The sequence below is a fragment of the Pholcus phalangioides genome, unplaced genomic scaffold (genome assembly GCF_987345545.1).
Source record: "Pholcus phalangioides strain wild (caught in Gottingen) unplaced genomic scaffold, Ppha-v1.0 ptg000015l_1, whole genome shotgun sequence".
Taxonomy (NCBI): Eukaryota; Metazoa; Arthropoda; class Arachnida; order Araneae; family Pholcidae; genus Pholcus; species Pholcus phalangioides.
Genome location: NW_028301608.1, coordinates 19,980,901 through 19,991,988, shown reverse-complemented (window position 1 = coordinate 19,991,988; position 11,088 = coordinate 19,980,901). Strand labels below are relative to the sequence as shown.

Sequence of the window (11,088 nt, the reverse complement as noted above, 5' to 3'; positions counted from 1 at the left end):
GCTAGGTGACGATGTTGATTTTTGTGGCACCTTGATTCCACTTGCTGACCTTTCAGTATTGAAGATCTCGAGGGCAGCGCATCTTGAATTGAGAAACTCGAGGAAGTTTCCTAACTTTGGAAAATCTTGTTCTGCTGTCTTTTGAGTCCAAAGCTGTCGCGTTTCTGGATCAACCTTCTCCAGCAGGATTTTAATGAGCCAATGGTCCAGAGTAAGAGCTTCATCAGCAATGGCACACGAACTTCGAATAATCTCATCCGAAGTATCGGCAATGTGTCTGAGTTTCGCTTCATCAGCAGTAGAAACCGGTTGCTGTTCGTCTTTATCAGGGACGAAATGATGACCTTCTTCCTATCAAAACGAAGCAATAATTTTTCCCAAGCCTCTGTGTATGTGGCTTCTGACACTGGTATGTGTTTGATCAGTGCCGCTGCATCACCCTCCAAGAGGCCCTTCAAGTAGCTGAATTTCTGGACGTTCGTCAAATGCTCGTTTTTGTGAATCATCGATTCGTAATCGAAACTGTTCCAGTTTAAATACGACCCCGCGAATGAAGGAATATTTAGGTAAGGCAAATAACTGTCTCTTACCTCGGTAGTAGTAGTAGTAGTAGACGGTGAACGCGTCATCAACTGCGAAAGCACTCGTTGTTGTTCCGCCAGCTGCAGCAGAATTCTTTCAGTACGGGTGTCCGCGTCGGAAAACTCAACCGTCGTCGAAGGCTCCTTTGTCACGGCAGCCAGAGCTCGTTTCAATTTGGATTTTGTCGAAAAATACTGTTCTTCCACCTCAGCAATTTCTGATAATTCCTCGTCCAAGCATTCGTCATGGCGAACGAATTCCTCGAAGACATTCTCGAGTACTTCCAATCTGGTCTTGATGTCCTCGTGGACGAACTCGGTTGCGCTTTCGATGAAATGCTAGATTCTTGTGATCGAGGCCTTAGCTCTTCCTCGATGAGCGACGATGTCCTTAGTTGACATGATATGGACTACTTTATGCAATGAGTCCCTGTTCGGGCGCCAAAAAATTTATACGAACGACGAACGCGTCGTTATATACGGAGAACGCAAAGGTTGAAATTATAATAAAAGGTTTATTTATGAGATGAAGCAAAGGTACGACTGACTCGAGCCGATACAAAAGAACATCTGCCTCAAAAGCATAAGCGTGTAAGCGATGCCATCTAGTGGCGATAGAGGAAATGAACATAATATGAAATACTACAGCTACATACACAAACACTTGCCATTGACCTTTTTTTCGATAACTGGTGATATCCCTTGCGCATTAAGTTTTCTGTATTTTTATGCAGGAAATATGATCGGTCCAGGCATTTATCGTGTGTGATATCTTTTCTACAGGCGACACCTTTCGCGGGTCGGAGGTTGTTCACTTGGTCACGTTACTATACTGCAGTATACGATGAATAAACTTTAACAAAATAAGTTCCAAATAAAATAATTTAATGATAAAGAAACATAACTTGCATATCTAAATAAAATAATCTCGTAGATTTAGATGAAAAAATAGCCATTGTATCCAAATGCCATTATCTGATTCATTCATTAAAATTTTTTGTTTGTTCACCTTGAAGTTTTGAATCAAGTACTTAACACTGCCGGAGACACTCATTAGAAAGATCTATTCCTCGGGAAGAAACCGAATATAACTCACACTCAACTCATCACATTAAAAGGAAAGAGCACTTCCAGCTCAATTACTTTGATAAAACAATTTTTTTTTCTTTTCCTTCAACTTCTTCTCCACTATAAATAGAGGGAGAGAACTCTCTACGCCACTGAACTTCCTTAGAAGTTTTAGAAATTTGCTGACACTATTCATCGTAGCCCCAGACGTTCCAAAAAACAAACTCCGAACTAGATAATCAATACTCTCACTTCGATTATGGTACGAAAATGAAAACAGACAAACGAACAAAAAAAAAATCCCCAGTAGATTAAAATTTCGAATTCCTTAAAAGTCTCCCAGAAAATTCTCATTGGTATTCTAATGGGGGAAAAAATCGCTCGAGATCTATTAGAGAAAAGTAATTTAGACTTATTTATAAGTAGAAAAAAAATAAATATATATTCCCGCATATTTACGATTGATAAACGTCGTATTGAATAATACCGGAATTCCAGATTAATTTGCGGCTATATTTAATGAGGTACCAGAATAATTAAATGAAAATCCGCCCTGTCTGTATATAAGTAGAAACAATAATTAAATGAAACTATTCAAAGTTGAAAGATCAATACGAACTTTTCTGAAGTTTTTTCTTTTTTTTCCTTTCACACAAGTTTTCCGTCTCTAGGTGTTGGATTTAATCAATTTTCCATGTCTTTGGAAAAATTAATTTCCCGTAATATTTGACTTTCGAAAATTATTAATAAATAACTAGAGGGTTTTCTTGTAATTTTAAATGCATTTGTTGATTCCTAACTAATGTGACGTATTAATTGTTAATCGGGAAGTATACGGAATTGAATATAACTCTGAAATGTTTGAAATTAAATAAATATGAATGTTTAGCTCATTCGTTGAATGATTGGCATAAAATATATATATATAATGAATGTATAGAAATATTTGAATATATATATGTATACAGAGTTTGATGTAATGAACTTAAAGAAATGTTTGCATGTCAGACAGTCGTGGAGCCGTTGTGCGGTCGTAGTGACGGACTCGCATTCGTTTGTTAATTTTTGTCGCACCACGGTCATTTTCTGCACACGAGGGTCAATTTGTGACCGGAACCTACAATTTATTGCGATTCTGAACGCCAGCCTTTTTTTAAACTCACCGAGAGGCTGGTGCGCTAACCCCTCAGCGTGGAACTCCCTGCGGTAGCAATCTGTTTCTCTGGTCAAGTCACCGTTTCTGTTGTACCCGTGTCAGGAAAGTTTCTGATAAGGAGGAACAGGGTATCGAACTCGCGACACGTCTAAACATTCTTTGGTACTTTAGACGAGTATCTCACTGATCCGGAGGGGGGGGGGGATGTAGTAGTAGTAGGTAGGGCCTCCAAAAAATGGCTGGGGGATCCATGATGTTCTTAAGTCAGCCACCTCGCTGGGCAATTTGCCTGTTGTGGGGTTGTATTTGCAATTAATCATAAAACCGTATATGTTTGACAAATATGTAGGATTATATTTGATTAATTATGGAAATCAGGCATAATTATCATAATATATAATTACAAAGGACGAAGTCAGATGGGTAACAAATGAACTAAAAAATTTTAAAGCTCCAGGTATTAATGATATTCCAGAAGAGCTGAAAAAGGCAGATGAAAGTATATTCAATGTACTAATATCACTATGTCAACAAATCTGGGCCCAAAGACTGGAAAAGATCTATATTCACACCCATACACAAAAAAAGTGACCTTAGAGAATGCTCGAATTACAGAACAATCACCCTAATATCACCATGTCTAAGATTTTACTAAAAATTATTTAGAAAAGACGAAACCATTATAGAAAAAGAATGGGCAGTAGAGCAGGCAGGTTTCAGAAAAAATAGGGGAACTAGAGATCGAATTGCCAATATAAGATGGATAACGGAGGCAGCAAAAGAACATCAAAAGTTAATCATTTGTTTCATTGATTATAAAGGCCTTCGACTGTGTTGATCATGATGAAGTTGGGGATACTTTTAGAACAATGGGAGTGCCTAATCACCTTGTCTGCTTGATCAAAAATCTATATATTAATCAAAAGGCAAGACCAAACTATGACCTAACTGGATGGTTTGGAAGTGAAAAAGGAGTTCGGCAAGGATGCATTCTTTTCCAAGCTTATTTACTCTCTATGAAGAATATATAATGAGAACATCAGATCTAGAGGAATTGGAAGCAGGTGTTAGAATCGGAAGTAGAGTAATCATCAACCTTAGGTATGCTGATGACACAATTCTGATGTCGAAAGCTGAATAGGACTTGAAAAGCATTATATCAAGAGTAAAAACAGAAAGTGAGAAGCTTAGCCTATATCTAAATATTAAAAGAAAAAAAATCACAAAGATCATGATTACAGCAGATATTCAGTTTTCAACCAGATGGCGAAAGTTTTCAGATTGTGGACAGATTTGATATCTTAGGATCACGAATTGTAAAAGGGGGAACACGCACAGAAGAATTAAAAAGACGAGCAGTTCTGGGCACAACCACCATGAGGAAGCTTAATATAATGAAAGACAAAGATATCTCAATCAAAACAAAAATTAGGGTTGTAAATGCATTGGTATTTCATGTCATAATGTATGCATGTGAGAGCTAGACACTACGGAACGCAAATGGAGAAGGATGCTTGGAATTCCATGGACAGCTAAAAGGACTTATCCAAGAAGTCCAAACTAACTCTCTCGAAGCAAAAGGCACTAAACAAATTTTTCTTATTTTGGTCATATAATGTGTGCAGAAGGCTCACTAGAAAAAGTGATGCTTGGAAAAATAGAGGGAAAAAGAGCAAGAGGCAAACCAAGCACCAGATGGATAGAGGTGTTGCAACGCACCGGAATGAAGCTAGCACAACTGAGACATGCTGTTAATGACAGATCAGCCCTGAAAGCCATGGTCTTTAGTCACCAAGAGCCGAAATCGACTCGATGGTTCCTAACAACCAACAATCATTTAATAAGTCATAAAAATAATCTTAGTCCTTGATTTTAAAAATTCAAGCTGTTAAAAATAAGAAAAAAAAGGGGACATTTCGTAAAAAGTTGGGACAGCCAAAACTACGGGAATATCCTGTAAAATAGTACTGGCCACATGATCATGTTTTCTGCAAGTTTTTGGCCCGCGAGAGGCAAAAATACCGCACATCTGGCCCACGTACTGAAATGACTGTGCATCCCAGCTTTAGTGCATTACCTTCAGCAGTCACAAGAACTCGTAATTACCAGTACTTGTTCGAACACGAGTTCTTGACATGATAAGGTAAGTTGAAGAGTGTGATACTTAATCTATACGATACTCTCTGTGGCACTTAGCAATTAATACCCAGGTTTTGATGTTTGATGGAATCCATTCGTGATAACACAACTCGGGCGTACTTTGGAGGGTGACACAAGGAATCTTTTCGAGAAAAATTTTGAGGTGCCAACCTTCAAAAAGCATTTAAATAAGCAGGTCTGATTAGAACAGCATGAAAAATTATTTTCTTTCGATATACTAACATTTTCCTAATTTTTGATTTATTAAAAAAAATAACACTCAACTCAAACGACATAAAGAGGAAGTACTAATAGAAGAGGAAAACTTAACAAATTTATTAACAGACTCGAAATTTATGTTGATTCATATGTTCATGGTGGATAACGTCAACTTGCAAAGATAAAATTCATCAGTACATCGAAGTAACAATAAACAAAATCACGTTTTCTTCGATACATCGTAAAGGTAAGCTGGTAGCAATTGCTTCATTTTGATGCAGTCCCAAAGCCATTCGGACGATATTCTGGTGGCGGTTGGTGAAAAATCCTCATCCTACACGAATGATTAAAAAAAATTCCAAAGTCGTTCAAATAATACAGACATTAATCACTAACTCAACTCTGAATCATGAGAATCTGCAAAATGAAAGGGCAACTCAGGCATACGATAACAATCCAAAAACATAGGTGCGCAAACACCAACAGGAAGCAACCGACGTCATTTAAAATAATACGTAATACAAAAGCAACGAAGAATTCTTCCACAATAATTTATTTAGGAACAATTGACACGCATTACATCGACGCTGCATGGACTGCCGCACCTTCTCAAAAATATCAGGTGTATCTCGAACACGTCCCGCTGCCTCAACGATTTTTCCTACCAAGTCTTCCAGCGACAAAACAGGTGTTTCGTAAACGAGTCCTTTTAAAAAACTTCATAATAAAAGGTTTATGGGCGGGGGAAGAAGAAACTTGGCGTATCACAATTGTTCATACATCATTATATCGAGATTGCTTTACTAGTGTATGACGCAACAACTCCCTGTAGCAGCTTCGAGAGAATGGCGTTTGCGCACCTACATTTTATTTCCAAAAGTGTGTCCCCCTTTTCGACATATTATCGAATTTCTAGCAGAATACGTAAAATCGTTCTGAAATTTCGGTCACGTGAACTCTGTTTGTACTCGGAATTTCCAGTAAAAATTTAGTCACGAGTGCATTTGAGAGACCGACAAAAAATTAAATAAGAAAGAAAAAGGTTTTTGACCAACCCTGTATGAGATGAAAAACTGCAAATGATTCGTAACTTTCACAAAATTTTTATCAACTTTGTGCATTGTGTGCATTTTCGTGAGAATAGCACGTATATTCAGGAAGATATGTTTTCTATAAAAATTCCGATTTTCATCACATATTTTTTGCTTATAGTATGTGGCATTTCAACCAATTTTTATGAAATTTACAGAAAAATTGGCACTACACAATGTGATTTGGTTAGTGAGATTTCGATGTAATAGTTTAACGAGTTTATTAATAACTAAAAAACGAGCATTACCATATGTTAAGCAATGGACGGTAACATACGCTTTGAAATATTAAAGAAAAAAAATATACCTGCGATGTTGATACATAGTGACTAGCACTCATCTTCTCATGTTCTTTGACGCATCTACCATCGAAGCTGCCAATATCCGTCAAGGTATTAAACCAAAAATTTCAATCATTTGAAAAGTTATATCAATTTTTGATACTCTTCAATGCAAAAAAGTCATATTGCATCACACAAGAAAAAAATATACGCAAGCAAACAAGAATAAAAACCAATAGACACAATATTTATTAAATATAAAATCGTCAAAATCATAAAAAATTAAATATATAATTGCAGTTACTTGAATTGGACAAAATGTTTCGCAGATGGACCAGCAGTTGATGAGCAATAGTTCGAAAAAGAAAACTCATCTGAGCGATGGGACTTTCCTTATTGAAATTTCGAAGCGCACACACAAATATCTTACTATTTACAAAGTTACGACCATTTTTGGTGCGACCTTTTCAATGAGATAGTCATGTTAAAATGCAAAATTTTAATATGATTTTATGTGTAACCGCGCCAATAGCATTCCCCCACCAAAGGTCCGCGAAGATAGGAAGGACGACTTGAAAATTTAGTTCCAACGTAATGAAAACCATTCAATATTGCATGTATAACTGATAATAATAATATTCACATAGGTTCAAATGAAACATTAGACCCATTCAATCTGAGTTTGTGGTCAGAAAAATTGCCTCAAATATTTTACTGGTCTTTTGGTACAAAAAGACTCAGAAATATTTGTTTTCTATTTTGAAGATATCTTCACTCAAAATAGAAGATATTTCAAAGGCGATTTCAGCACTTTTTTCCGAACTACACAATCTTATTCTCAAAATTCCTGTAAACTTCTGAGCATTATTATAAACATAGATATGAGAATTGAAATCCTTGATGCTGCTTCTAATGAGCATATTCCGGACAAAACACTAAAACCCCAGATTGTTATTCAAAAATAAGGTTCCATGTAGTATATATAGTCGCCACATATTCAGTTTCTAAAAGAAAGAGTTCGGCAGGAATGTCAGAGCTGCTCGACAGCGCGAGGATCCTATAAAACTCTGAAGAGAGTCAGCGTTTGTGTGTGTCCGGAAATGCCTCTCAATAGCTTTTATTTTTATGTATCGACAGGCTGTCAAGACACTCTTGAAGGGCTAAGGAAACGATTTCTGCGATAACGATCTTGTTTTGCGAAACTTAAGCAAGAATGGACACATAGCAGAAAACGTCTTCTATTTATTCCCCCCCCCCCCCCCCCCATATATAAAACCTTTCATACAAAGTCGGAATTTCCTATCCGACAAGTTCCTATGTCGTAAAAATAATGATAAATAAAACAAAGGGCAGAAAACCTTTCTTTCTTCTCACCCTCCTTCTATTGACCGATTGAGTAAACATCGACAAACACTTTGGACAGAAACGTAGATTCTTATTAGAAACTGCTCTTCAATATGTCGTTTTTATTTTACTTTTTTAAAGAGCCGAAAGTTCGGAACTAATTGTAAATACATCACGGGTTAATGGACAAAAAAACTGTTGCTTGTCTTTGCTCGATCCTAATGAGAAAGTAAAAAAAAAAAAGTTTGAAGTACACAGAAAGTTTTTTTTTCACCGGATCTTTTTTCTGTCTAATTATACTAAGGAGGGGAAACAAACACCCATCACAAAAACGCAGCTATGTCTAAAAAAACTACGATATGAAATTTTTTTAGGGCGTTTTACGAGAAATCCCGATTCATTATGTTATGCTACGCCCATTTTATGCACACGAAGACTATAATCGGACCGGAACTTACAGTTTAGGGTCGATTTCAAAAAGGAGTCTTGCTTCAATCGTGACTCGAACTTAAATAGGCTAAACTACTAAACCACACATCCACATTCCTCTGCGAAACTTTTAACGAATTGGTACATGCTGGAATGTGCATGTACGAGTGAAGTTTGTTTCTGTGTAATGCTTGTTATGTGCAGTGCCGCCATCTGCCATCAGTTTTTTCTAACTATGAGTGAAGTGTAATGATTGAATAATTGTATCGCTGTTGCTCTCTGTGGCAAGACTTTTTTGACGGGGAGATCGGCCCGCATTTGCTCCTCGAACCACAGAAAACAAACTTCAGCCGACTACCACTGTGGTGGCGGTGGGGTTCGAACCCGAGTCCTCACGATGCGAGTCAGTCACTATGACCACTCGACCACCACAGCAGCAAAGAGGCTGAACCGGAGGTTGACACAACCACCATACAGCTGCCAAGTAATGATTCGGATTGGAACTTCATTCAATATTTCAGGAGAGAAAATGAAATTTTTTTTAAATATTCAATTCGTAGCACGCTCAGAGGCGTACTCGGGAGGGGGGGCACTTAAACCCCTCCAAAATAAATACGTTTAATACGTTGGTAGAAAAAACTAAAATATGGAAAGAAAATACCCTTTATATGCTATTTTAATCAATTCCTTTTAATTTGAATGCTTTTTGATGGATGGCAACTCAAAATTTCTCTGGAGAAAAATTCTCCCCCCTCCAAAAGGTCGATTTTGCGTACACCCCTGAGCAGGCTTGTAATGAAAATTGATAAGATAAACATCCAAAAATTCGGGGAAGGGGTTATAGTCTAAGTTTGAACGCAAATATGACTGACTCTATAGTTTATCGCAGTACAATATGGCTACAGGATATATTATATTTGTGTCAGTAGGGTATCGTTGGATTTGTTCAAATATCTATGCGTGGCTACCACTGGCTTCTATCTATACCGAGTTATCTTATTGAGATATAGTGACTATACGTATAGCCGGTCTTTTACTCATATACAAAATCTCAAAACGTATTCACGTAAATACTGCATATATCGTTTGGTTTATCGAAATCTCTCCAGCAGACATTGAACGTTGTCCTATAGACCAGTCGTCCCCAAACCATTGTTGTTTTCGAGGATGGGACTACAGAGAGCTGTTGAAAAAATTCAGACGGGAAGAAATAGGGCTTCTAAGTGAAATCATAACTTATTGGCCTGGCCGGAATACTCCATAAATCTCATGTTGATAGGGAACCTACATGATATCTGGTTGCATGGTTTCGAGAGTTAGTATGGAAGTAAAGTAAGCAGTTATTTCAAGCGAAGTATGGGGGGGGGGGGGCACAGAATTCTCACTTTGTCTGATGACCTATGACGTTACCATGTCCCTACATAGAAACACACCACCCCCCCCCCAAAAAAAAAGAAAAAAAAAGCTCACGAATGGTTTTATGAATAGGCTCCAGTCGCCCAAGTGTTTATCCATAAAACGTTTATTCCCAGGAAATTTACTCAAAGAATCAATACGGGGAAAGAGCCTCGATCCTAGATGAGCGTGGGAAGCTCTGATAAGATAGTGAGCTGCGAGAGGAAAATATTTTCCAGGTGAGGTGATGGGTTAAAAAGGTTAAGACTGCTATAGACAACAAATACGCCCCAAGACTACGTATAAACTCTCGATAATTCGAGGTGAACGGGACCGAAACCCCCTGGCATTACTTCTGGCTTCGGGAAGGGGGGTCCACCGAAGACCCCAGTCACTAAGTGATCAAGACCCCTTAAGCCTCTGTGAAAAACCCTTCAAATTTCATTCGAAAAACAAAGACCATTCTTGGCAAAAAACTGGTTTTGAGGAAGTTCGAAAAATTCCACCATCACGGATTATCTGGAACTTCGAAGTTTCGATATCCTACTCTACATATGAACAGCACATTTTTTTGAGATAAGAGCTTTCATTCATAAAGTGATATTTTTCATTGCGATAAGCTCGAATTTACAGAAATGCAGCCGGTTCGGTGAAATAACGCGTCGTCGTAAAAGTGCTCACATAAAAAACAGACAGATTTGATACTGTAATTTAAATTCTTCATCCTAAAAATCACTTGCAAAGGCGATTTTGTTATGCAGTAAATTCGCACCCACATTCAAAAATGGCGTTCTCACTATAAATAAAAGCGTTCAATAACTTCATTATACAGGTTCTTATACGGAATAACGGAGTTCAATGACTGTAGTAGCGAGCATTCACCTTCCTACGTCAATGGCAATTTGCGATGCCACAGTGTTTAGTGTCAAAAAACGGAAAAACTCCATGAGAAGTAACATTCTCACGTTATCAATCTCGTCACCGACACGGAAACAGATGAAACATTTTACATGATACAAAGTGAAAAAACACTGAAATTCATTTTTTCAATTTTAATAAGAAATATCTTATAAATAAAGAATAAAAATATAAATTGAATAACCAAAAGTTGTCAGCATCTGTTGCGATCCATATACGTTGTATTTACATCACTGACAAAACTACATCCGGATATTCAGATAGACAAAAAAAGAGAACAGGGAATGAAAATGGGAAAGGCATGGATGGCCGAGATATCAAGTCCTTTCGAATTAAGTCCAAGCCATCCGCTGCAACGACTCCATTCAAAAAAAAGTATAAAACGAAAAGGCGTAGCAAAAAAAAAAATAAAAGCACGTTTGCATTGCGCGAAAAAAAAAGTACGGGCTATATACACCGTGGAGGCG

General features: G+C 37.5%; 1 protein-coding gene across 1 annotated transcript in view; it reads right to left on the bottom strand.

Moving 5' to 3' along the window:
- Window positions 1–5,258: 5,258 nt before the first annotated feature.
- Window positions 5,259–11,088, bottom strand: part of DNAlig3 (DNA ligase 3) — a 74,408-nt gene continuing 68,578 nt past the window's right edge. The window contains exons 28-29 of the mRNA XM_089243119.1: window positions 6,562–6,628; window positions 5,259–5,497 (exon numbers count right to left, since the gene is read on the bottom strand). Of these exons, the coding sequence (XP_089099245.1) occupies window positions 5,384–5,497; window positions 6,562–6,628 (181 nt within the window). The 3' untranslated portion in view covers window positions 5,259–5,383. The remainder of the gene's footprint in view (window positions 5,498–6,561; window positions 6,629–11,088) is intronic.